We start from the raw sequence: 27595 nt of genomic DNA, 5'->3' as shown, positions 1-27595 counted from the left end.
CGAGTCTGCAACCCACACCACAGCTCACTGCAACGCCAGTTCCTTAACCCACTGAGTGAGGCCAGGGATTGAACCTGCAACCTCATGGTTCCTAGTCTGATTCATTTCTGCTGTGTCGGGAACTCCTAGATCACTTTTTGAGCCCCAGTTTTCTCACCTATAGAATATAGAAATTACCTTTTGGGTTGATGTCCCAGAAAAAAGGACCATGTTTATCCTGTAGCTTTGTTAACCTTTGGACAGTAAATCTATATTTTCAGCGTCACAGTGGTAGGGACTCATTGAAAGTTGAAACGAAAATTGGAAACTGTACTTTCTATAATTGCAATGACTCAGTGTGGGGGTAAGAATTATGAATTGTTCAGTGGAAATAAACTGACATTAGACCACTCGGTGACCCATATTTTATTGATTTTTTTTTTTTCTCTTTTCTTTTTAGGGCTGCACTGGCAGCATATGGAGATTCCTAGGCTGGGATCTAATCGGAGATACAGCTGCTGGCCTACACCACAGCCACAGCAATACCAGATCCAAGCTGAGTCTTCGACTTACACCACAACTCATAGCAATTCTGGATTCTTAACCCACTGAGCAATGCCAGGAATTGAACCTGCAACCTCATGGTTCCTAGTCAGATTTGTTAACCACTGAGCAGATATTTGTTTTTAACAAAGTTAAGTTCTAGGCACTATTCCAGGAATTTTAACAAAATTCCAGGGACTATTCTAAGTGCTTTATAGTATTAATTCACATAGTTTTCCACAACATCTCTATGACATTAATACTATTATTATTATTCCCATTTTATTTTATTTTATTTTTTTGCTTTTTTGGGCTGCACCCTCGGCATGTGGAAATTCCCAGGCTAGGGGGTCATATGGCCAGCCTATGCCAGAGCCACAGCAATGCCAGATCCGAGCCATGTCTGCGACCTACACCACACTTCATGGCAACACCGGATCCTTAACCCACTGAGTGAGGCCGGGGATCGAACCTGCAACCTCATGGTTCCTAGTTGGATTTGTTTCAGCTGCACTATGATGGGAACTCCTCCCATTTTATTTTTTGGTAACTTTTTAAAATTTAAATAAGGAGAATTCTTCCATATGGAAAGAGCTAGTATGATCACATATTGGAAAGGGTGTTCCCATTTTATAGATGAAAAAACTGAGCCACTGAAAAGTTAACCAATTGGTCCAGGCTCATACAGCTAGTAAATAGTGGAGGACATTGTAATGAATTTTTAAGATTTTTTTTTTTTTTTTGTCTCTATCTTTTTTTGGGGGGGGCCACACTTGAGGCATATGGAGGTTCCCAGGCTAGGGGTCAAATCAGAGCTACACCACTGCCACAGCAATTCGGAATCTGAGCTGTGTCTGCGACCTACACTACAGCTCACAGCAATGCCAGATCCTTAACCCACTGACTGAGGCCTGAGATCGAACCCATGTCCTCATGGATACTAGTTGGGTTCGTTAGCCTCTGAGCCACAACAGGAACTCTGAATTTTTAAGATTTTAATTCATTGGTTGTTATCATATAGGGACTTCTGTAGTTATTAAATATAATTACTAAAAATGATAAACTATAATGTAAATACTAAAATTAATTGTAAGTAAAGGAGAGCTCCACTAGTCCCATGACTCAAATTCAAGAACTGTTTCTTATTTTTGAATATCACTTTCCAGTCTTTGTGGTTTAATTTTTTTTTTTTTGCTCTTTAGGGCCGCACTCTTGGCATAAGGAAGATTCCAGGCTAGGGGTCGAATTGGAGCTGCAGCTGCCCGCCTATGCACAGCAATTCAAGATCAGAGACGTGTCTGTGACCTATACCACAGCTCAGGGCAACACCATATCCTTAACCCACTGAGCGAGCTCAAGGATAGAACCCACATCCTCATGGATCCTGATAGGGTTCATTAACCGCTGAGCCATGAAAGGAACTCTTGTAACATAATTTTTTAAAAAAATTATTTTATTTTATCTTACTGCCCCACAGCATTTGGAGTTCCTGGGCCAGGGATCAGATCCAAGCCACAGTTTCGACCTAAGCTGGGTCCTTTAACCCACCATGCTGGGCCAGGGATCCAACCTACGTCCTGGCGCTGCACAGACACCACCCATCCCATTGTGCCACAGCAGAAACTCCATGCAGTGTAATTTTAAAAAAGAGGATGGATAGAAAACAAAACAAACAAAAAAAAAGAGGGTGGAGTTCCCTTCATGGCGCAGCAGAAACAAAACAACCAGGAACCATGGGTTTTGTGTTCGATCCCTGGCCTCACTCAGTGGGTTGGTTAAGGATCTGGTGTTGCCGTGAGCTGTGATGTAAGTTGCAGACATGGCTCAGATCTGGCGTTGCTGTGGCTCTGGTGTAGACCAGCAGCTACAGCTCCGATTAGACCCCTAGCCTGGGAGTTTCCATATGCCACGAGTGCGGCCCTAAAAGGACAAAAGACAAAAAAAAACAAAAAAAAAAAGAAGAGGGTGACAACAGTTTCACTTGCTGTTCCTCTTTTAATTTCTGGATTTTATTAAGACCTAGACTGTGTTTTGGAGTTCAGAACAGAGCAGTTGAATGTTAGCTATGTGAAAAGCAGGTTCTGAGGTTGCAGTTCGAAGCCACTGATCCAGTGCCCTTTGCATTTTGAGACTTTCTTTTTAGAAAGAACTCTTTCTCTCATCTCTGCAGACCTTGTGTGCACTTATTCGAGGAGTCCATCAAAAGAATAAGTCTACCTCTGGGTTTGACATTATCAACATGCTAATGGGCTTTGACAAGGCGGAGCTGTGCATGAAGGTGAGATATAAGCTGCAGATGTGCCTGCGGATGTCTGCTTACCATCTGCAGATACACTAGAAGATTTGGACTCAAATAGTCAGTCATCAATTCATAGATGATTGAATTTGGCCTTGAATTTAGATGTTTTTACTTTACACATTTGGTTTATCTGAATAAAGGAAAATTTGAAATTCAGATTTGAATCCGAGGCATCCTTTCCCTGCAGGATAAAGACTAAGCAGCCCATCTTATGATTTATATCATATGATCATACATTCTTAAAAGCATTTATGAATTTAAATATAACAAATTAATATACAAGAATAATTAGTTCTAAACATTGTTTTTTTATTTACCACAATGACTTTATCAGAATTTTTATTTCTACTGTTTGATGCTTTTACAAAATAACAGCTTAATTATAATTTACCTGTCATACAATTCACCCTTTTAAAGTGTATAACCCAGTAGTTTTTAGCATATTCATAGAATTGCCCAACCATCACCATTGTTAATTCATAACATTTTCATCACCCCAGAAAGAAAACATGTATCCATTAGCATGTACTCATTCTCTATTTCCTCTTCTCTCCAGCCTCTAGCACCCCTTAATCTGTTTTATATCTCTAGGTTTACCTCTTCTAAAAGTCTCATGTAAATGGTTTCATATCGTCTGTGTTCTTTTGTTTCTAGCTTTTTTCACTCAACATAATGTTTGCAAGATTTACCCATGTTGTGGCATGTATCAGTAACTTCATTCCTTTTATTGACTGATTAATATTCTATTTTATGAATGTACTGCATTGTATTTACCCATTTATCAGATATTTGAGATGATTCAACATTTTGCCTGTTATAAATAATGCTGCTGTGAACATTCATGGGAAAGTTTTTATATGGACATTTGTTTTCAGTTCTCTTAGGTATATACCTAGGTTTAGAATGGCTGAGTCATGTGGTAACTCTATGTTTAACATTTTGAAGAAATTCCAAACTGTTTTCCAAAGTGGCTTTGCTGTTTTACATTTTCATCTGCAATGTATGTATGTGTGTATATACAAATGTATATATATATATACACACACACACATATAAGAAATGTCTATTCATATCCTTTACCTATTTGTAGATTGAATTATTTGTCTTTTTATTGTTGAGTTGTAAGTGTTCTTTATATATTTTGGATATAAGTCCCTTATCAGTTATCTGATTTGCAGTGTTTGTGACTATCTTGAATGAGTTTTGTTCATAATATGAACTTTGAAGAACTTGTCTTCTCTCATTCACTAAATAATAAATATGTATGCCAAAGACTCTTTAAGTGATTAGGTTATTTTTAAAAGTTATGAATATGCAATTAGTAATACACAAAGATTTATTACCTGGAATCAGTTTTTTTTTTTTTTTTTTTTTTTTTTAAGGCTGTGCCCCCAGCATGCAGAAGTTCCAAGGCCAGGGATTGAACCCACATCATAGCAGGGACCCAAGCCACAGCAGTGACAATGCCAGATCCCTAATCCACTGAGTCACCAGGAAACGCAATCATTGTTGTGACAAATGTTTGTTAGGCTTCTGTGTGCCAGACACTGGAGATACAGAGGCAAATAAGACATAGCAACTATCCTCAGAAAATTGATAGATTAGTCTTTATATGTCTCCTTCCCTCCAGATTTTATCATGTTTAAATCTGTCATCCACACTGCCACCAGAGTGATGTGTCTTAGCACTCAAATCTTTCTTGGTTAAACCTTTCATTAGTTTCCTATTACTAAAAGGAAAAAGGCCAAACTCTCCTGTTAGCCTTATCAAACTTTTTTGATCTACTCTCTATTGATTTCTCAAATCTCATCTCTCACCACTGTGCCTCACTCTTTATATTTCCATAATAACAAACTATTTGTATTCCAACTGCACATCCAGGGCCATTTCATTCCTCAGGTGTCTTTGATCATGGTAATGCCTGCCTAGAATTCCTTTCCTCCTCAATTTTTAATTAATTCCTACCGAAATACAACCTGTCCCTGAGGAGTCCTAGAATAGGTAACTTCTGAGCTAATTTCCTTCCTCCTTGTGTATTTCTGTCATAGTAGCCATTAAATTAAAACTTTATTTATTTTTCTCCTATTAGACTAAAAACACCTTGAGAGCAAGGATCATTGTCTTTTTTTCTGTTTCCTTTGAAAGCACAATATTTAGCATATAATTGATGCTCACGACATATTTGTTGAACTGTAGTAGCTTATTTTGAACCTTCACTTGAACTTCCAGTGTGCTAAATCCCTATTCTTTATACATTTCCTACTTTATTTAATGTAAACAATTTTTTTCTTCTTCCTATTGTGGTATCTAAGGGTTCCATCTTTTGTTTACACTGGCTCTAACAGCTGGTTGTTAGTACAAGTGATAAAACTCCAATCACATTGTCTAGTAGAACTGATTAGGATGGACATGAGCTAGCTTTGTTGGATAGTGTATGTGGCCAGCAATTAGCTAGTAATGATATTGTCTCAGTTGTTTGTTCAGTGTGACAGCATCAAGTGACATGCTTTTTTTATTAAATAATGAAACATACCTAGTTATTTAACCATTACTATTGTTGTTAACCTTTAACTTTTAAAGGTTATTTAACCTTTAACTGTTTATTATTTGAAATTTATTTAATAGAATTTAATTTTTTAAATTAGTTTATTATTTGCTATTTTTAATTTGTATGTTATTTAACCATTATTATTAATCTTTTAAAAATTTACTTCATTCTAATCTGAAGGTTTATTTGAGGATAATAGGCTATAAATAGTCCTTTGGTAGAATAGTGAAATCTTTATATTCTCTGCAGTTGTTCTAAAGCATTTTTCCCAAAATAGTTGGACTTAGAAGTCTTCCTTTTCTTTGTCTATTCTAGCAAGGTCTATGCCTCAGGGAATGATGTGGTTGCTTCATTTTATATTGTTTCCATTACTCCACATAACGTAATCCACAGTTGGACAAAGACACTGTGAAAGTATTATTTGATAGGGTTTAATACTTAACGGTTCTCTCTCTCAGAACTTGATGGAGAGTTTGGATTCATTGCTTTGTGCCGAAGGTTCTGAAAGTCTGAAGAGCTTATGTCTAAAACTCCTCCTCTGCTTAGTGACTGTAAGTTATCCCATCTATATGTTTCTTCGTTAAGAATATAAAATGATAAGAGGGGAATATTTGAATACTTGAGCCCTAAGTTAGAAAGGAGAAGAGAGAAAAAAAAATCTCTACTGGGCCATCACATCACTCTGTGTGTGTGTAGAAGGAAGTTAGTGTATAGGCTCTCGCTTCCTGGCATTCTTAACCTGTACCATTCCTGGAGAACTGCTGTCTTCTGGATTTTCAGATTTTGCTCTTTTGATAGGTCTCATTTGGAAACAGTTTTTGTGACTCTGAATATTTTTTATTCTGACTTTTGATTTGATTTTTTTGTCTTTTTAGGACCACATCCTTGGTATATGGAGGTTCTCAGGCTAGGGGTCAAATTGGAGCTGTAGCTGCTGGCCTATGCCACAGCCACAGCAACGCCAGATCAAAGCCGTGTCTATGACCTACACTGTAGATCACAGCAACGCCGGATTCTTAACCCACTGAGCAAGGCCAGGGATCAAACCTTCATCTTCATGGATACTAGTCAGATTCGTCTCCAAGCATGCGGAGGTTCCCAGGCTAGGGGTCTAATCAGAACTGTAGCCGCTGGCCTACGCCAGAGCCACAGCAACGCCAGATCCGAGCCTCGTCTGTGACCTGCACCACAGCTCACGGCAATCTCAGATCCTTAACCCACTGAGCAAGGGCAGGGACCGAACCTACAACCTCATGGTTCCTAGTCAGATTATTTTCCACTGTGCCGTGATGGGAACTCCAGAAACTCCTGGCTTTTAATTTTTTTTTTTTTTTTTTGGTCTTTTTGCCATTTCTTGGGCCACCCCTGCGGCACATGGAGGTTCCCAGGCTAGGGGTCTAATCAGAGCTGTAGCCACCGGCCTACGCCAGAGCCACAGCGACGTGGGATCCGAGCTGCGTCTGCAACCTACACCACAGCTCACGGCAATGCCGGATCCTCAACCCACTGAGCAAGGCCAGGGACCAAACCCGCAACCTCATGGTTCCTAGTCGGATTCGTTAACCACTGCGCCACCACGGGAACTCCTGGCTTTTAATTTTAAAGCAAGAAACTGGCCTGTATCTTCTAATGGGAGAAGTATAGGGTATTACTCATTTACTTCAGGTGGTTGCTTTTCTCTGCTACCACTTCAAGGCTTTGGGATCATAAACTTCTTCCTGTGAATTTGGGAAATGAAACCCAAGAAACTGTATGTTTGTATGTGGGTTTGAGAGAAATAGTGAGAAGTTCAAAGATTTAGGAAGTTTTAATTTGATAGTTTCTTACCCTTCTAGTGTGTCTCTTTAGGGGTGCTTATGAAAGGTCTGCTAAGTATCTAGTACACTGTTTTAGCATTTCTGTTTCTTTAGATACTAGGAGAGGAGATATACATGAGATATCAGAGTACAGACTTTAAGTAGCCTTTTTTTTGTATTCAGGTGACAGATAATATCAGCCAGAACACTATCCTGGAATATGTGATGATCAACAGTATATTTGAAGCAATTTTACAGGTAGGTCATTTCCCTCATCATCTCTTTCTCGTTTGCGTGAACCACCTCCTCAAGCACTCTCACCATTTCTGGTTCTGGTTACAGATCCTTTCCCATCCCCCAAGTCGTAGGGAACATGGTTATGATGCTGTGGTCCTCTTGGCTTTGCTGGTGAACTACAGAAAATATGAGGTAAGTGGATCACCTAATGGATAGCTATTATCTTTTTATAATCTTCCTAAATGTGGCTGCTCCTAGAAGTGTGTGGCCACATTATGTCTTCTACGTTAGGCAAAGTGATTAATTGATTAATTTTGATAAACCAAATTCTAAAAGTCCTTTATTAGGAGTTCCTGTCGTGGAACAGTGGAAGAGAATCCGACTAGAAACAATGAGGTGGCAGGTTTGATCCCTGGCCTCGCTCAGTGGATTAAGAATCTGGCTTTGCTGTGAGCTGTGGTATAGGTGGCAGATGCGGCTTGGATCCTGTGTTGCTGTGACTGTGGTGTAGACCGGCGCTGTAGCTCGATTTGACCCCTAGCCTGGGAACCTCCATATGCCATGGGTGCGGCCGTAAAAAGCAAAGCAAAACAAAAAACAAAACCCTAAAGGTCTGATGTTAGAAGCGTAGAGTAGAGGATATAGCTGTTTAAAGTATCCTGTGGTGCAGCTTCTAAGAAAGTGAATAAATCTCTCTTACTATGGGGCTTCCCAAACCCAGCTTATCATTAGAATCACCTAGGAACTTTTTTTTTGTTTTTTGGCTGTGTCCCCAGCATGTGGAAGTTCCCTAGCCAGGGATCAACCCATGCCACAGCCGCAACCCAAGCCATTGCAGTGACAACACCAGATCCTTAACATATTGTGCCACAAGAGAACTCCACCTAGGAACTTTTTAAAAAAGCAGATGTATCTGGGCCTTACTCTTTTTTTTTTTTTTTTTTTTCTTTTTCTTTTTATGGCCACACCTCTGGCATGTGGAAGTTTCTGGGCTAGGCATTAAATTGGATCTTCAGCTGCAGGCCTGCCACAGATATAGCAACATAGGATCTGAACTGTATCTGTTATCTGTGGTGCAGCTTGTGGCAATGACAGATCCTTAACCCACTGAGCATGACTGGGGATCAAACTCGTATCCTCAGAGAGACAGCCGAACCATAACAGGAACTCCTGGGCCTTACTCTTGACATACCAAATCAGAATTTCTTATGGGTGGGACCTGGGTATCTTTTTTTTTTTTTTTTAAAGATCTCCTATTGAATGTGATGATCAGCCAGGATTGGGAACCATTGACCTAATGCATCTATTTTGAAAGATTGGGCTTGTATATTGGATTTCCTTAATGCAGTTAATATACTTGTATAAGTATCACTGTTGGTCTGGGGACACTTTCTTTTTTTTTTTGTCTGTTTGTCTTTCCTAGGGCTGCTCCTGTGGCATATGGAGGTTCCCAGGCTAGGGGTCAAATAGGAGCTGCAGCCACCGGCCTACGCCAGAGCCACAGTAACGCAGGATCCAAGCCGCATCTGTGACCTACGTCACAGCTCATGGCAACGCCAGATCCTCAATCTACTTAGCAAGGCCCACAACCTCACAGTTCCTATTCAGATTCATTAACCACTTAGCCATGATGGGAACTCCAAGGGGGACACTTTCTGATTTTGGTGGAAATTGAAGGCAGAGTCTTATCCATATTAATTCTGGCATTCTCTTTGCCTCTGGATTAGTCAGGGACAGATTTAGAGATCTTTGAGATGAAGAGCTGAATTTAGAGATTTATCCTTGGATTGGTGCATCTACTTGATTCCTCTCAAAAGGTAGAGTACACGGAGAAGGAAGTCGGCCACTTAGGGAAGACCAGGAGCCTTACTGGGGATTGCTTTGGAGGAATAGAGAGCACTTGGCATTGGGTCCTGGACATGAGGATTACTTATTAAACCCAGAAGTCAGAAGCTGCATTGAGGCAACTTGACTTTCTTCATTTAATAGGTAGCAATACAATTGAGAAATGGGCCAGTGGGAGCGGGGTGGGAGGAAGATTTTAATTTTTGAGCTTCTAGATCTTCTTTTTTTTTTTTTTTTTTTTTTCCTGTCTTTTGTCCTTTTAGGGCTGCACCTGTGGCAAATGGAGGTTCCCAGGCTAGGGGTCTAATTGGAGCTTTAGCTGCTGGCCTACGCCAGAGCCACAGCAATGCCAGATCAGAGCTGTGTCTGCGACCTACACCACAGCTCATGGCAAGGCCAGATCCTTAACCCAGTGAGTGAGGCCAGGGATCAAATCCGCAACCTCATGGTTCCTAGTCAGATTCGTTTCGATGCTTCACGACGGGAACTCCCATGTAGTGATTTTTGATATGATTCCTAGTAGGTCAAAGTGACATAAAATCTGGAGCTTATTTTTTTTTTTTTTTTTGCGGGTGTGTATGTGTGTGTGTGCTACACCTGTGACATATGGAAATTCCCAGGCTATGGGTTGAATTAGAGCTGCAGCTGCTGGCCTACACCATGGCCACAGCAATGCTGGATCCGAGCTGCATCTACAACCTGTACTGCAGGTAATGGCAACGCTGGATCTTTTGCCCACTGAGCGAGGCCAGGGATTGAACCCTCATCCTCATGGATACCAGTCAGGCTGGTTTCTGCCGAGCCACAAGGGGAACTTCTGGAGCTTATTCTTATAAGGAGGGATATGAAAGAAGGGGAAGTCGTGGAGAAAGAATACTTAAAGAGGGACTGGAATATGTGGAGCAATGTTAATGTGTTAAAAATCCCAGGAGCTGATAGTTTTCATTGTCTTGAAGGAACTGACAAATGGTATGCAGAGCTACTAATAAAGAAGTAATTTATTAACACCACCTGTTTCAAAGTGATCTGGAGGGGCAGCATGTAGCCATTGCGATCTCTGTCATGTGTAATAAGCCTCTGGGGCCTTATTATAACAGCAAGAAAAATAGCTGAGGAAGGGTGCTGAAGACAGTTAAGAGAGGTGAGTTATATGTGATAGGAAGTGCCATCATCAGGAATGAATATTTTTGGAACATTCTCCTGGATACATTCCACTCTGAGGCAGTGGCTTGGCTTCTCTAAATGTGAACTGAACTCTGGTTCAGCCCAGTAGGACTTTTGGAAATGTCAGCCTGAAAAATTAGACATGGCCAAGGAACTGGAGAAAACCATATTTCTGGAATGGGGTATGCATCTCTAGTCTGTCAAAAGCCCCAGAAGAATTAATATAGAAGGGAGGGCAAGTTGGTGGGTATAAGTTATCTGGGCTTTACAGCTTTTGATATAAGTCACTCAACAGAAACCATTAAAGGAAGCCTGGTGACCATGGAGCAGGAAGGTTTTTGACAGGAGCTTGAGGAATTCAAGATGAACGAGGCAAAACCAAAAGCTAGTGAATTTTTATGCAAAATACAAGAGGTTGTGTGTTAGGGAGATCAACATGCTAGTTACTGTTGCATTTGATCCCATGATCATTGGGGTAAGTTGTACCTTTTCCAGAAATTTGCAAAGGGCACCAGGGAGGCGTGGTACCCTGCTAAACAAAGAAGGAACATTAGGTGTTGGAAATCGTTCTTCCTCACTTCAAGTAATGCCTTCCATTTTAGACATTTCATCTAAAGAAGCAGAGGAGGTCAAAATAAAAGGTGTAGGGAAGAGCAATGAAATGTGTTAAGTGTATTTTAGATCAAATAAAGGCTGAACTCTATTAGAGTGATTCTATGAAGGCTCACTGACTTTGTAATTCTGTCTTGCTGATGAAAAGTAGATTGCCTTGAGGTTTTTGTGTTTTTTTTTTTTTTTTAAATTGTTTGCTCTTTAGAGCTGCACCTGTGGTATATAGAGATTCTCAGGCTAGGGGTTGAATCAGAGCTGTAGCTGCCAGCCTATGCCACAGTCACAGCAACGAGGGGTCCAAGTCATGTCTGTGACCTACACCACAGCTCATGGCAGTGCTGGATCCTTAACCCACTGAGCAAGGCCGGGGATCAAACTCTCATCCTCATGGATACTAGTCGGGTTCCTTATGGATACTAGTTGGGTTTGTTACCTTCTGAGTCACAATGGGAACTCCCTGCCTTGAGTTTTAAAACATGACCAGCCCATCAGGTATATACTGTTAAGGAAAATCAACGACTGATAGAGAATTTCACAGCATTAAGATCTTGGCCTTCCAGGTTGGTCAAGTCTCCTGAGATAAAGTGACTCGGTCCCCAACTGCTGCTTTGAACATGATGTTTCCCATAAATTACAAAATTGTTTGTTATGTTAGGTTGTAAGTTCTTCCTTTTTCTTTCTCTTTCTTTCCCTACAGAGCTTCCTTTGAATGTGATAAAAATGTCAAAGGAGAAAAAATATAGCTACCAATTATATGCCGTATGCCAGATACTGTGCTAAGGATTTTACTTGATTTAAATCTCATAGCAACCTCAAGGAAGGAAATATTATTCCCCATTTTACAGATGAGAAAATTGTGCTTGGTTTTATTCATGTGGCTAACTTGTCACAATAAGTATAGGAGCCTGAACTCAAACCCTTGATTGTAGCCACCTTGCCTTGATGCAACAGTTGCTAATGTACAGGCTGTTCTTGCACTAGCAAGATGGTCCTTATTATTACCTAAGACAGTCTACTTTGGGAAGGTAAGTAGGACTTTCAAAAACTGTGCCAAGAGACAGTGATCTGCTCCTTCTAGTGTTGTTCTCATCATGATGGCATCTCAGGGTCTTCCTACTGCTGATTTTCATTTCCAAGAATCCACTTGCTTTGGATCTTGTCTGAAGTCTGTAGCATCAGCAGGGTTTGGGTGTTGGTCATAGGAAGAAGTATTGAGAGCCTTCCTCTGTCAGATCAGGTAACAAAGGGGATGGGTTTTACCTCCTCGAATTGTGTTGTAGAAAACCTTATAAACATTTGGGCTGTTAAGAAAGCAAAGCTTCTTTTCCCAGTTGACATTCAAAAGATTCCCTCAGAAACGATTAAATAAAGTCTGCAGGGAGGGGACTTAGACTTTCAGTTGGGTTTCCACGTTTCTGAGTAATGAATTTTCTTGGATGCTGTAAAAACTGCCATCTGAGGACAATTGTTTCTAGCTCCCCTTGGGTTAGATTTGGTGCCTGATCTTTCCTCACATCCTATGGGGGGGATGTTTTCAAGGTGAGCACGTCGTTGGTTCTCATCCTACCGGTAGGAGATGGCCCAGTTGCTTATTGAGTTTAAATATATGTCCATTTCCATATGCTGCCCAGCTGTGACTGAATATGGAAAAACTCAAGAAATCTTCCAATGCTTTAAGTGATGGGAGAGTCATTAAATCCCAGTGTCCTGACCAGATTGTAGTTTGGGTAATTACATCTTTTTTTCAGTTCCCCTGCAGTGTTATTTGGGTATTGGATCCATAAATGGCCTCTTTGGCTGTTTAACAGCTGCCACTTTCCACCCCCAAGGTGGCTTTGTTTTACGGGTGGGTGAATCAGTCCTTGGATATAGTTTGTGGAATGGTTAGGGAGCCTTTGGGATGAGAGTGTAAGTTAGCAACTTATAAATTTGTGCCTTATGGCAAGGAAGCTTTTATGTTCCCCAAAAGACAGCTGTCCCTGTGGACTTAGTAAATTATTGGCAGGATAGGACAAAGTGAGTGTTGTGAATTGTTCACTTACTTCTTAGAAACAAATAAGAGGGAAAGATGGAAGAAGTGGCAGATGTAGGCCCAAGCTGATTAGGTCTAGAGGAAAATGGTGGTAGAACAGAACCAGGGTGTGTGTTTGGGCTTGGTGACTGCCCATGCACACTGAGAGGTTTACTGGAAATGGGGGAAGTCAACTGGCAAGATAGTTGGGGATAGGTATTAGGAATATCTATCACTCTAGAGAGAGAGCACCTTATAGAAGCATTTTTGTTAATACTTTGTTAAATAACTAATGGGTTCTTGACTAGGTCACGCTCACCTGGAGTCTTCTCTTGTTTGACAGTCTGTGAATCCTTATATTGTGAAGCTGTCTATTGTGGATGATGAAGCCACACTCAATGTGAGTATCTGGATACTTATGTATTGTTTTAATTATTTGCCTTCGGTAGCCTTACTTTTAGTGGATGTTTAGGTCAGAGAGTATAGAGCTATTGTGTTAATTTCATCTGACTGTAAAGAGGGAACGAGTATTTCTTTTTAGTGCATCAGTGCTACTGTTTTATTGTTTTCTGTCTTCTCATCATGAAAGGAAGGTTTGAGGGGATATTTGCTTGCTAATCAATGAAATGGTCAGTTATATTTCATATTCGAGTATACTGAGGTTGGTTATTCTACAGAGTCAAGAAGTTACATTTCCAGCAATAAGGAGGTTTAGATGGGATGTCAGATCACCCATGATGTACACCTTAAAATATCTTATATGTCAATTATACTTCAGTAAAGCTGAAATTAAAAAAAAAAAAAGGTTTAGAAGACTATAATATTGGGAGATTTCTTCTTGTGGAACCAGCCAGATTATATTTATAGCTGAAACATGGAGGATGATATATATCTCCTACATATATCCTTGAAGGTTTGGGAAATAACATCTGATCTCTGAATATAGGGAGAAAGAAGATGACCAGGTGTCTGCTTTATTCTCTTTCTGTCTTGCTTTCTTCATTCTTCTAATTTCTCTTATAAAATAAAGCACACTTGACTGATGCTTGTGGCCTTAATTGATCTTTGTGATATGCTTAGCAGGTTCTAGGTGGAAAGTTGATAAGGTACTTTAACATTTATTGGATGCTTCTTCCCGTTACACTCCTGTTTTCCTGTGGCTGAAAGAGAGTGGCTTGTCTATATGTACCTTCAGAGAACACTGGACTCATTGTCACTTTTATTGTGGGTGCTTTAGAGACAGTGGCCTGGGCTGGTCTGTTTCATCCCTTGTTACTCTCTTAATTGTGTCTAGAAACATTAAGATAATTAAATCAGAAAAATCTTTCCAGAGAAGTTCCTTTTGTAATTGGGACACTGTCTTCCCCTTCCTCCTCCCTCTCTCTCTCTTTTGTTTTTTTTTTTGGCCACTGAATGCAGCAACTTGATGTAGAATCTCAGTTCCTAGACCAGGGATTAAACCTGGGCTACAGCAGTGAAAGTGCTGGGTACTAATCAATAGATCACTAGGGAATTCCTCCAAGGAAGTTCCTTTTGATCTCTCAGAATTTCTGTCCTTGTTGCCTCCTTTCAGGTAGAACTTCTTGGGCTTGGACCGTGGAGCTGTAATTAGTGTTTTCCCTGGCGTAGTCATAGCATTGTCACCAGCCCCTTATTTCACCTCTGCTATCTTTTTTCTCTCTAGGGAATGGGGCTTGTGATTGCTCAAGCTTTATCTGAGTACAACAGGTAAGTCCACCTTCCCAGAAGAGAGGGTTCTAATTTTCATTTGAATTGGTTGAGTAGGAAACAACTTTGTTAAGAGTTCTTGGGTGAGGGTCCCTTACCTATTGTAGAAGAGTATTCAGAGGAACAGCTGCTGGCAGATGCATTTGCTCTAGCTTGGCTCGATGACTTTAGCCCGGGTTGTTTCTAACACTACTGAAAAAGTAGCCACCAGGTCAGGGTCCAACTTTTGTTGAAGCAATTCTTATATACAAGCGTTCTTTTGCAAACTTTGGTATATATTGCAGAGCATCTTAGCTTGTTTTCCACCCACAAGCAGGCTCTTCCATTTAGCCCAATGTATCATACAAATACCGTTTTCTCTGTAAAACAGTTTGGGAAGCACTACTTTTTTTGTGTGCCTGAAAAAAAAATAAATAAATAAAAAGAGAAAGCACTGAATTAGTTCTGGTTTGACAGATGCTTCTTTTTATCAGTAATCAACTGCAGCTTCCCAGAATCCATCTATTCCCTGGGCTCTTTTTACTTGTGCTTACTTTCCCTCTTGTTGGGGGTGGGGAAGGACCTAGTATTCAGTAAATGGAAACCAGAACTGTATCTAATTCTGGTAAGGGCCAGGCAGGAGCTTTCTTACTCCTTTCCAGACTTTCCTCACACACAATTGGGAATTTCAAATCTGTCCTATCTCCACAAATAGTTTAGCTCACAGATTTCCCTCCTCTTCCTTCAAAAACAAACAAGATTTTCACTGTTACAGCCTTAAAGTAATTTTACTGTCACACTTTTCAAGCAATAGTCTGTTTGGGAAATAACTGGATCAGCCATATGTTAGAGCAGTTTCACACTTTTGCAGCTTGCTTTCTAAGTCTCTCCCAAAGTAACCGGGCATTTTGGTAACATGCTACCTCAAGAGCAGATGGGTGCCTCTTAGTTTGCAGGGGAAACTACAGTGGCTCGATTGTCATAATGCTTTTGTTTTCTGGAGTCAGTGAATTCTATGAGTGAGCTGCCCTGATTACCTAGTATGCCCTGGACAAAGATATACGTGATAAATAATACTAAAGTTGAATTTATTTTTGTTCAGACAGTATAAAGACAAGGAAGAAGAACACCAGAGTGGTTTTTTCTCTGCTTTAACAAATATGGTAAGTCCTACTTGTTTTTTTCTCTCCTGCTCAGAAATATATGGGCTCTTCAGGAGTAGACAAGTCTGGACTTAGAAATTTAAATGTTTGAGATGATGGTATGATGAAAGGAGAGAAGCTGCTCATAGCAGCTGTTTTGGAAAGCTGTATCTCTTTTAGTGATTTCCAAACCCAAATGAGATAGGGGAAAGAAGAGCTTTGATTTTTCTGGGACTGATTTTTTTCAAATTAATTAATATAGTTTTTTAAAGGCTAAAAAAAAAAAAGAAAGTTCATATTGAGCCAGAGTTTTGTTTCCTAAAGAGTTGGCTCTGCTTGAGGACTGATGCTATGGAAGACAGAATAGGAGCATTGAGATCTGAGTCCAACCCTTTGTGATCCTTGGCTGTGTGCTGTGGCCCCTCTATCTCTTATAGCTGGTCCTGGAGTCAAGGGGTTGGTACACTGATCTGAGCCACTCTCTAAAGTTTAAGGATCAGGGCTGAGAGGTTTGTGCTTTAGGAAAGTTAGTGGTTCAGTTTGCAAGACTCCTGAGCAAGGTTTCTCAGCCTTGGCACAAAAGCATTTTGGGCCAGATGATCTGGGACTATTTGTGTGTGTGTGTGTGTGTGTGTGTGTGTGTGTGTGTGTGTGTGTGTGTGTGTGTGTGTGTTAGGGCTGCACCTGCGGCATATGGAGGTTCCCAGGCTCGGGGTCTAATCAGAGCTACAGCTGCAGGCCTATACCACAGCCATAGCAACACAGGATCCGAGCCACGTCTGAGACCTACACCACAGCTCATGGCAACGCCAGATCCTTAATCCATTGAGTAAGGCCAGGGATCGAACCTGCAACCTCATGGTTCCTAGTCAGATACGTTTCTGCTGCACCACAATGGGAACTCCAATCTGGGACTAAGTTTTAAGTAAAAAATCTGGAAGATCTTAGGGAGTTCCCTGGTGGCTCAGCAGGTTAAAGATCTGGTGTTGTCACTGCTGTGGCTCTGGTTACAGCTATGGTGCGGGTTTGATCCCTGACCTGGGAACTTCCACATGCCTCAGAGGTGGCCAAAAAAAATGTAGAAGGTGTTAGAACGTAGTCTTCTTGGGCATTAGTATTCAAGTAATCAGCCCTAGGGCAAGACAGATTTTGAGTTCATTACAAGAAATAGCAATCTTCCCTCCATTCTGCTCCCCTAAAGGCCACTTTTTGCCCTCAATATCTATGCCTTCTTTTTCAGAGCTTACTCTCAAGGAAAGGACTTGATAAACTCTTGAACTCTGAAGCACAAATGGGTAGTCACTCAGATGTTAGAGCAGTGCGAGTGCTGTTTTGGTATTTAATTAGATGAATTAAATTGCTCCTAGGGACCTTTCCCTTTTAGCCAAGAAGAAAAAGTTTTGTACTGAATAAACGAAGCTCTAGCTACATGGTTTGGGACATCAGTAAGTAGGTGGAAAAGTATTTTTAGAGGGATGGGCATCTATCTCGGTGCCTCTGATATCACATATATTGGAGGCAACCTCCTCCATGTACTTACTTGGCTGTCCTGCCTTGGACACAAACAAAAGATTTTATGATGTGAAGGATGGACAGTGGGTTTCATTTAGACACTTCTGGTCTGAAACCTGTATAGTCCCCTGAAGAGACGGCTCTGTGTTGGATGAACAGCCTGCCTTCTGTGATATCCTTTGTAAGTTAGTTTCTGACTTCAAATAAGTAACTTCCAGGAAAGATGCAAAGTGATGAGGATGTCTAGGTTACCATTACGTGCTGTCAGTGGTTACTAAACTTAAACATTAAAGGGAGAGCTGGACCAAAGTACTGTAATTTTTTTTTTAGGTCCCTTAAGTAAAGATATTTCAGGGAATTTTCATTATTTCATTTATTACTTTATGATTCTTTTAGGATCTTCAGAGTGAGTTGGTTTTGGTGTGTGTGACTGGTGGGCCAGGGTTCCAAGTTTTCTCAGGCTGCAAGCAGCTTGTATTTTCCATTCATTTAAAGGCTTCATAGGCACAGAGCTCCTCTCACATTTCCCTGCTATATGAGTCTGCAATTCCCCTTTTCTTCCACAGGTGGGCAGTATGTTCATAGCAGATGCCCATGAGAAAATCTCAGTACAGTAAGTACCTGACATTCTTGTTCAGTGCTTTGAACTTTAGTGTGGGCTGTCTCACTGGATATGAAAGTGTGAAATATTGCCTCCGGTAATTTTTTATGGATTCATACTTTTTTGGTGATTTGTCAAATGTTTCTTGAGTTTTAAACAGTAATGGAACCTTAGAAACCTCTGCTTTGGTTACACGTATTGAGCCCCAAGAAACTGCAAAACTGTTCCCAGCTGTCTCTGGAATGAAATGAAGAAGGGCTGGGTGTCTGAGCCAGTTAAGACTTAGCTGGATTGGGGTGAAAAAGTGAAAGGGGGGAAATAGTGAATAAAGTAGATAAGAACTAGTTCTAAGAAATTAAAGTTAAGGCCTTGATTGTATACTCTTTACATAAGCCCAAAAAGGAAATAAATGGAGCATTATAAACTCAAAGGGGGAGTTCTCTTGCGGCACAGTGGGTTAAGGATCCAGCATTGTCACTGCAATGGCTCAGGTTGCTGCTGGCCTGGCCTGCTGAACAGAGGGAGAGAGAGAGAGAGAGAGAAACTCAAAAGGATTTATAATGATTTGGGGTGAAATCTTATCTTGGTGGTTATATTCTTTTAACTCCATTGTTATAAGAGAATCTCCAAATTTGTTCTCTTTTTCTTCAGAACCAATGAGGCCATCCTTCTGGCACTTTACGAAGCTGTTCATTTAAATCGCAACTTCATCACAGTGTTAGCCCAGGTTGGTTATGTTAAAAACCTTTTTCTCCCTGAATTTCATATAGATTCACTCTGTCGAGAAGCTTAACTGGCTGTGCCTATGCAAACCCTGCTTTGTATTGGTGAGTGACAGTAACGAAGAATTGCATCAGTTGCCTTTGCTTCATACTCTTGTCAAATATGTATATTTCCATCTGGTGCCGAAGTGGATCGGATAACATGCAAAGTTGATGGTGTTCACCAGTTTACTGATTCTGTTAATCCAAATGAGTTGAGATTATTTCATTTTGTTCATTGGAAATCTCTTGGTATTATCTGCCCCTACGGATTTTTATAACAGGCTTTCTGTTTGCTAAACCTCTCTGGAATTACAACTAGAGATAAAGTAGGCCACGTCACTTATCTTATTATCTCACCCATTTCCAGAGAAGAAAAGTACAAAATATCCTGTGCTTTATGAGGCTAGCTGTTAACAACAACAACAACAAAAAAGGCCTACAAATATCGAAAGCAGGAAGTCATAGAATCCTCAGTGCCAGGTCACTTGCCTAAGGAATACCCTTAGTAGTTGGTACAGAAGGGACTAAAGCAGGCTGAGAACTCAAGTGCTGCCCATAAAAGCTGTCTTTAAAAATTGATAAAGTGTTTTTATTTTAAAGCCAGACTGTTTAAAATATGTATGAAAGTTTCTTTTAAAGCAAAGTTTTGCTTATGCTTTTTTTTTTCAAAGGGCAGATGTGTATGGGTCTACTGCATTTCAAAAACAAAAAAATAAGGTCTAAAAGCAGTGTGCTGGTTTGGATTCTGCCTAGGAGGCCCTTACCGTTTCTCATGACTAATGACATGAGACTTGATCCACTATTCTCATGATGTTCTTTGTCTGCTCTCCAAATTCTGTAACTGATTTTAAGGAAGAAGTGAGGAAGGTAAAATTTGGTAAAGCTGTTGGGGACGAGAAGGGAATAGCCACCACTCAGCTTAATTCACAAGAGCTGATGTGGCAGGGATGGCTAAGGAAGGTGAGGGAAAGAGGAGTCATCTGTTTTGGTCTCTAGTGGACGTCTTCCCCCATGTCTTTGCTTCCCCATCTCACATACTCTTTACTGTGGAATAAGAACTGCCCTCTGCATAGCTCTTTTTATAGTACTTGTTATCCCCTTGGCTCACTTGTGTCTATTAGTCAACTATGTGGTCATTAGAACAGTCTGTAGATATGTTTTAGGTTGCTCTGAAAAGAATAGTCCCTGCCCAGGTTCAGATAGGACTGCAAATGCCCCTTTTTTGTGGAATAATCCTGTGTATTTGTTTACCCTAGGTTTTTGTTTTCTGTTTTCTTAATGGCTGCACTTGTGGCATGTGGAAGTTCCTGGGCCAGGGATCGAATCTGAGCTGCAGCTGTGACAATGCTGGATCCTTTAACCCACTGTACCAGGCTGGGTTTGAACTTAAACCTTCACAGTGATCAACTACAACTGGATTCTTTTTTTTTTTTTTTTTTTTTTTTTGCTTTCTTAGGGCCACACCACCAGCATATAGAAGTTCCCAGGCTAGGAGTTCTTGTCATGGCTCAGTGGTTAACAAAACTGACTAGGAACCATGAGGTTGCGGGTTCCATTCCTGGCCTTGCTCAGTGGGTTAAGGATACAGCGTTGTCGTGAGCTGTGGTGTAGGTCACAGATGCGGCTTGGATCTGGCGTTGCTGTGGCTCTGACGTAGGCCGGCAGCTACAGCTCCGATTAGACCTCTAGCCTGGGAACCTTCACATGCTGCAGAAGCGGCCCTAGGAAAGGCAAAAAGACAAAAAAAAAAAAAAAGTTCCCAGGCTAGGGGTCCAATCAGAGCTACAGCTGCCGGCCCAGACCACAACCAAAGCAACGCGGAATCTGAGCCACATCTGCGACCTACACCACAGCTCACGGCAACACCGGATCCTTAACCCACCAAGTGAGTCCAGGAATTGAACCCACATCCTCATGGATACTAGTTGGATTCGTTACTGTTGAGCCACAGTGGGAACTCCAGAGCTGCTTCTTTTTTTAATTTTTTTATTTTCCCACTGTACAGCAAGGGGATCAAGTTATCCTTACATGTATACATTACAATTACATTTTTTTTCCCCACCCTCTGTTCTGTTGCAACATGAGTATCTAGACAAAGTTCTCAATGCTATTCAGCAGGATCTCCTTGTAAATCTATTCTAAGTTGTGTCTGATAAGCCCAAGCTTCCAATCCCTCCCACTCCCTCCCCCTCCCATCAGGCAGCCACAAGTCTTTTCTCCAAGTCCATGATTTTCTTTTCTGAGGAGATGTTCATTTGTGCTGGATATTAGATTCCAGTTATAAGTGATATCATATGGTATTTGTCTTTGTCTTTCTGGCTCATTTCACTCAGGATGAGATTCTCTAGTTCCATCCATGTTGCTGCAAATGGCATGATGTCATTCTTTTTTATGGCTGAGTAGTATTCCATTGTGTATATATACCACATCTTCCAGAGCTTCTTATTAGAGTTTAGTAAGCATCAGCTCTAGTCAGGTACTCATGGAACCAACTGTAGAAGTAGTCCCTCCTCAGTGAGCTTTCTGTCTGCTTTAAGCCAGGAATATCAGAAAGGATGAGCAGAAGATACCCAGAACTAGCTTTTTTCTTTTCTTACCTTTTTCTGTGTTTTCTTTCAGAGTCATCCAGAAATAGGCATGGTAACAACCCCTGTCAATCCTGCTCCTACAACACCAGTCACACCACTTGGGACCACACCGCCCTCCTCTGATGGTAAGTCTACCACCTCCTTTGTTTCTTGATTAATGTGATCTTGAATCTTTACGGGTAAGCATAGTTTTTTGTTTTTGAACAAGAAGCGCAGTTGTTAATTCTTTCACTGAAGAAATTATCTGAAGAACTGTCCTTCAGGACTCCTGAAGCTCTGAAGAAAACTTTGGGAAAGTTAGTCAAGTGCTTTTGTCTATATAAGAAGCTACATAACTCCAGCTTGTCCTCCTTGGAATGGTCGTAGAATCAACGGAATGCTAGATTTAAAAGGGACCTCAGAGGTCAGTGATGCCTCTCCTGCCAGACTCTCAGGGTGCTTGTGAAACTCACATGAGATATTTTATGAATATCTCACTGAAAGAAATGTAGCATAGTAATGTTATCTTATGTTATCATTTGACAAATGCGGAATTGAGGTCAGAGAAATAAGTGATTTGCCTAAGGTTAGTGAGAGTCAAGATTAAGAACCACAATATGGATCAGGGTGGGGACCATGCCTATTTTGTTAAATACACAGCCTTGTGCCCAGCACGGCCATTGGTTAGTAAATATTTGTTGAATAGATGAATGAGAAAGCACACCTGGGATTTGCTCACTGTTATGTTTCTGCCAGCCACACCCATGTAGAAAATGTCAAATGCATAATTGGGAGTTTTGTGGGTATTTAAGACTTCTCTCAGAGTTCCCGTAGTGGAACAGTGGTAACGAACCCGACTAGTATCCATGAGGATGTGGGTTTGATCGCTGGCCTTACTCAGTGGGTTATAGGTCTTGTGTTGCTGTGGCTGTGGTGTAGGCCAGCAGCTATAGGTTCAATCCAACCCCTAGCCTGGGAACCTTCATATGCCACAGGTGTGGCCCTAAAAAGACAACAATGAAAACAAAAAACAATAACAAAAAAACCTCCTTTATATATTTTATCGCTGAAATTTAAGAAAAGGGTAACAGAAAAGAAATTATGGGTTTTGCCCAGTAAACTTTGTGTCAACCTGAATTGGTTCTATTTTCAGCTGAATCTGTTTGATGGAATACCTTAACCAAAAAATAATCTTCATTAATCCTGGATGTTTTGTCTCAAATGTTGACCTCATTTTGGGTAAAGAAGTATAGGAAGTCTAACTTTGAAACTTTCTTTGTGCCTCCCTACGGTCTGTATGTAACATGATCTTCTTTGATCTGCTTTTTCTCCTTTAAAATTTCATGTAATACCTGTGGGAGTAGAATTTCAAGGTAGTATAAGTAGTACAAAAGCATGACTGAGAGGTGCCACTGATATTCAAGCCTATGGTAGCAAAATGGATCTGTTTAGAGTTGGAAGTCAAATTCCAAAATAGAGGTTTCCCCTGCTGTTTGAAAGCAGAGCTCTCCTATAAAACTTTCCAAAAAAACCCAAAATGGTGTAAACAATTACCTTAGGACACATCTTGCTAAGAGATGCCCAGAGAAAATCAAGGTAAAGCACAGATGCTCACCGACACAGTTCAAAGATATGGTGGCTTGATACTTAGATGCTTAGCTCCTGGGGAAGGAATTTGTTAGTGCCTCTCACTGCTTGGGATGCTTGCTGCCTCTATTACTACTTGCTGCAAAACAAATGCTGAATGCGGTTTTCAATTTTTGTCTTTTCTGGTGGGGAAGAAAGCTTCCCCACCACCTACCCCTAAACTGCTCTTTTTAAAATGATTTTTATTTTTTCCACCACACTGATTTACAGTGTTCTGTCAGTTTTCTACTGTACAAGCAAGGTGACCCAGTCACACATACATGTATACATTCTTTTTTCTCACATTATCATGCTCCATCATAAGTGACTAGATATAGTTCCCAGCGCTATACAGCAGGATCTCAGTTTGCTCCCTTAAACTCTTGTCTCTTGTTACATTCATTTGTAGTTGTTAGGAATTTCTTTCTTTTTTTTCTTTTTTTTTTGTCTTTTTTAGGGCCGCTTCCTGCGGTATATGGAGGTTCCCAGGCTAGGGGTCGAATCAGAGCTGTAGCCGCTGGCCTACGCCACAGCCACAGCAACGCAGGATCTGAGTCGAGTCTGCAGCCTACACCACAGCTCACGGCAATGCCAGATCCTTAACCCACTGAGCAAGGCCAGGGATCGAACCCGCCACCTCATGGTTCCTGGTCGTATTTGTTAACCACTGAGCCATGACGGGAACTCCAGGAATTTCTTTTTTTACTTTTCTTTGCCTGAATTTGAGGGGAAAAAAGTTGTATGTGTATACTTTTTTTTTTTTTCTTTTTAGGGCAGCCTCTGAGGCATATGGAGGTTCCCAGGCTAGGGGTCCAATTGGAGCTACACCTGCTGTGGGATCCGAGCCACATCTTTGACCTGCACCTCAATTCATGTCCACGCTGGATCCTTAACCCACTGAGCAGGGCCAGGGATCAAACCCGCCACCTCATGGTTCCTAGTCGAATTTGCTTCTGCTGCGCCATGATGGCAACTCCTGTACATGTATACTTTTTAATTTATTTTCAGCTATCTAGGTTTTATTGACAAATAAAATTGTGAGATATTTAAAGTATATATCATGGTGATTTGATATGCATATACACTGTGAAATAATTCCCTGCATATTTAATTAACAAATTCATTATTTCACATATTTATCTGTTTATTTTTATTTTTTGGAGGGCATGAGAGCATGTAAGTTCTACTGTCTTAACAAATTTCATTTATACAGCATAATGTTATCAATATAGTCTCCATATTTTACATTAAATCTTCAGACCTTGTTAATCATATAGCAGAAAGTTTATACCCTTTTACCAACCTCTCCCTATTTCCCACAACCCCCGGCAGCCACTTTTCTACACTTTGTTTCTATGAGCTTGACTTTTTTTTTTTTAAGATTCCATGTATAAATGATGCCATACAATATTTGTCTTTCTCTTTCTGACCTATTTCACTCAGCATAATGCCCTCAAGGTCCATCCATGTTGTTGTAAATGGCAGAATTTCCTCCTTGTGGCTGCATTTTATACATTTTCATATAAATTTTTTATATTTATATATACATAATTTTATATATATACAGATGACATCTTCTTTATCCATTTATCTGTTGATGGACACTTAGGCTATTTCCATATCTTGGCTACTGTGAATGATGCTGTAATGACATAGGGGTGAAGACATCTCTCTGATATCCTGTTTTTATTTCTTTTGGGTATATACCCAGAAGTAGGATTGCTGATGGTATGATAGTTCTGTTTTTAATTTTTTGAGGAACTTTCATACAGTTTTCCTTAGTGGTGACGCCAGTTTATACTCCCATCAACAGTGCACAAGAGTTCCTTTTCGCCACATCCCCACCGATACTGTTATCACTTGTCTTTTTTTTTTTTTTTTTTCTTCACTTTTTTATCTTTTTATGGCTGCACTCAAGGCATATGGAAGTTCCCAGGCCAGGGACTGAACCCAAGGCACAGCTGCAGCAATACCAGATCTCTAATGCATTGCGCCAGGCCAGGATCTAACCTGTACCTAAAATAAAATAAAATAAAAGATTGTGCTCCATTTTTTTTCTTTTTCTTTTTATGGCCACACCTGTAGCATATGGAAGTTCCCGGGCTAGGGACTGAATCAGAGCTACAGCTGCTGGCCTATGCCATAGCCACAGCAACTCAGGGTCCAAGCCATGTCTTTGACTTATGCCACAGTTTGTGGCCATGCCAGATCCTTATGTACTCCATTTATAGTTATTATAAAATGTAGGCTATATTCCCTGTGCTATACAATGTATCCTTGTAGCTTATTTTATACATAGTAGCATGTACCTCTTAATTTCCTTAGCTCCTCCCTGTTTCACCTTTTCCTCTTTCCTTCTTCCTTCCTTTCTTTCCTTCTTCCGTCCCTCCCTTCTTCCTTCCTTTCTCCATTCCCTCCTTCCTTCCTTTCTTTCTGACTATGCCTGTGGCATACACGTGCTCCTGGGTCAGGGATTGAATTCCTGCCACAGGAGTGATCCATGCCATAGCAGTGACAACCCTGGATCCTTAACCCACAGAGCCTTGGAACTCTTTGCCTTTTTCCTTTCTTTCTTTCTTTTTTTCCCTTTTTTAGGGCCACACCTGCGGCATATGGAGGTTCCCAGGCTAGGGGTCTAATCAGAGCTACAGCCGCTGGTCTGCATAGGCCACAGCCACAGCAACACCAGATCCAAGCCGCAATGCCAGATCCTTAACCCACTGAGTGAGGCCAGGGATCGAACCCATAACCTTGTGATTCCTAGTCAGATTCATTTTCACTGTGCGGTAACTCCTGCCTTTTTTCCTAAAAGTGAAAATCCTCTTTGGATTTCTCTCTGGTAGTGAAAGCAGATACTAATGTAGGTTTTTTATAAAAGCAAATGGGGAGTTCCCGTCGTGGCGCAGTGGTTAACGAATCCGACTAAGAACCATGAGGTTGCGGGTTCGGTCCCTGCCCTTGCTCAGTGGGTTAACGATCCGGCGTTGCCGAGAGCTGTGGTGCAGGTTGCAGACGCGGCTCGGATCCCGCGTTGCTGTGGCTCTGGCGTGGGCCGGTGGCTACAGCTCTGATTGGACCCCTAGCCTGGGAACCTCCATATGCCCAGGGAGCGGCCCAAGAAATAGCAACAATAACAACAACAACAACAAAAAGACAAAAGACAAAAATAAATAAATAAATAAATAAAAGCAAAATGGCTTATATAAAATGAGTTTTTGAAAAGCGGGGCATACCTGTATCTTAACAACAGGAGGCTGCCTCCCTTAATGGGAAGGATTGCCTACCTGTCCCTGCTTATTCAGGTCACCAAATAATCCAGTGGAAATACTCTTCTTTCTCTTTAAGGATGAAGCCTGCCTGGTTACCATGGATATCAAAAGTGCTGTGTGTGTGTGTGTGTGTGTGTGTGTGTGTGTGTCTAAGTTCCATGTGATGTTGGGGTTTGGATGCTTCAGAGAACTGCCTTTCAAACTGTTCATTGTGAACACTTCTACCCACACACTGATTATGCAATGGCAGGATTTGTGCTTACTTACCTACAACCAGCGAGCTTTTTTTTCTCTAGTGGGAAGATGGAGTCAGCCCACTTTCAATTGACTATCTCCCTTGACAAAGGCTTCTGGGAAGAATTATGAATCCAAAGATCAAGGAGTTATTCAAGGAATCACTCTTCTTTAGGAAGGAGATTTTAGTTTGTGAGGGATTTTATTCTCTCTCTCCTATTTTTGTCCTTTTCCTTCCAATTCGTTTCCTCCCTGTAGGGGTTCTAAGTATTATAATCCTGTTTTTAAGTTTTGGTTTTTAATTGGTTTTTAATGTAACTGGTGCTCAGTAGCCTAGTTATATTTAAAGGTATGTCACTGGAGCCATTGTTTTAAAGGCCAGCAGTTTAGCTGTAACATTTGTTCTCAGTTCAGACTTGACATTTGACAGCTCAGCCTTGGCATGAGAAGATGTTCTGGTAAACTAAAAATACATATACTTCTATATTTCTCCATATTACATAAGACAGTTTTCTAGTTGTTACTGTGTTTGAGTGGGAAAAAAACCTCGTTTACCAGTTAGATGCCTCTTTGTGTTGGACAGAGGAATGTTATGGGCTCTGAGCTTCAGAATAGGCTATAGTTTGAAGTGACAGTCTTAGGTCATTAACCCGTAACTTGAATCAAAACCTTTGAGTGTTTCAACATAGAAATGTATTTGTCTTTTATTAGTTCTTGGAGGCCGAACTGTGGGAAAATGGCCAAGGGTTGGGCATGCTAATTTCTTCTCATAAGGCTTTTTGCTGTGCTTGCTGTGTATTATGGACCTATAATATGCAAATGTTTTCCATTGTTAATAAATGTTCTCTGCATACATTGTAATAACTCCAGAGGGATTCATTATGGTTATGAATACATATTATAAATAAGGTCCCAAACTCAGCTGAATCTTCATAGGTGAAAATATAACAGAAAGCTGTAGATTCTCTAATCTGGTAGTGGGCCATCATGAGCCTGCTTTTGCTTATATATTATGTCTTTGTGTAAAAGCATTTAACAAGATGTCTAATTTCAAGTTTTAGAAACTTGGAAAGTCTATATTAAGGCTCTCCTGAGTGGGTCAGCCCTAGTCTGATCCCTTATTGTTCATCGGGACTGTG

The 27595-nt window shown here is 40.7% G+C and overlaps 1 protein-coding gene across 3 annotated transcripts in view; it reads left to right on the top strand.

The window, feature by feature from the left end:
• Positions 1–27595, top strand: part of C14H10orf76 (chromosome 14 C10orf76 homolog) — a 195711-nt gene that overhangs the window by 17372 nt on the left and 150744 nt on the right. For all 3 annotated transcript variants that reach the window (XR_002338442.1, XM_021072731.1, XM_021072732.1), the window contains 10 exons: positions 2693–2800; positions 5828–5920; positions 7349–7423; positions 7508–7594; positions 13378–13434; positions 14719–14762; positions 15844–15904; positions 17962–18008; positions 18648–18723; positions 21380–21473. Coding sequence is in view for 2 of the 3 variants with exons in the window: in XM_021072731.1 (XP_020928390.1) it covers positions 2693–2800; positions 5828–5920; positions 7349–7423; positions 7508–7594; positions 13378–13434; positions 14719–14762; positions 15844–15904; positions 17962–18008; positions 18648–18723; positions 21380–21473 (742 nt within the window). In the remaining variant the exon portion in view is untranslated. The remainder of the gene's footprint in view (positions 1–2692; positions 2801–5827; positions 5921–7348; positions 7424–7507; positions 7595–13377; positions 13435–14718; positions 14763–15843; positions 15905–17961; positions 18009–18647; positions 18724–21379; positions 21474–27595) is intronic.

Source organism: Sus scrofa, chromosome 14 (assembly GCF_000003025.6).
Source record: "Sus scrofa isolate TJ Tabasco breed Duroc chromosome 14, Sscrofa11.1, whole genome shotgun sequence".
In the NCBI taxonomy this organism is placed as follows: domain Eukaryota; kingdom Metazoa; phylum Chordata; class Mammalia; order Artiodactyla; family Suidae; genus Sus; species Sus scrofa.
This window is presented reverse-complemented; position numbering and strand designations above follow the sequence as displayed.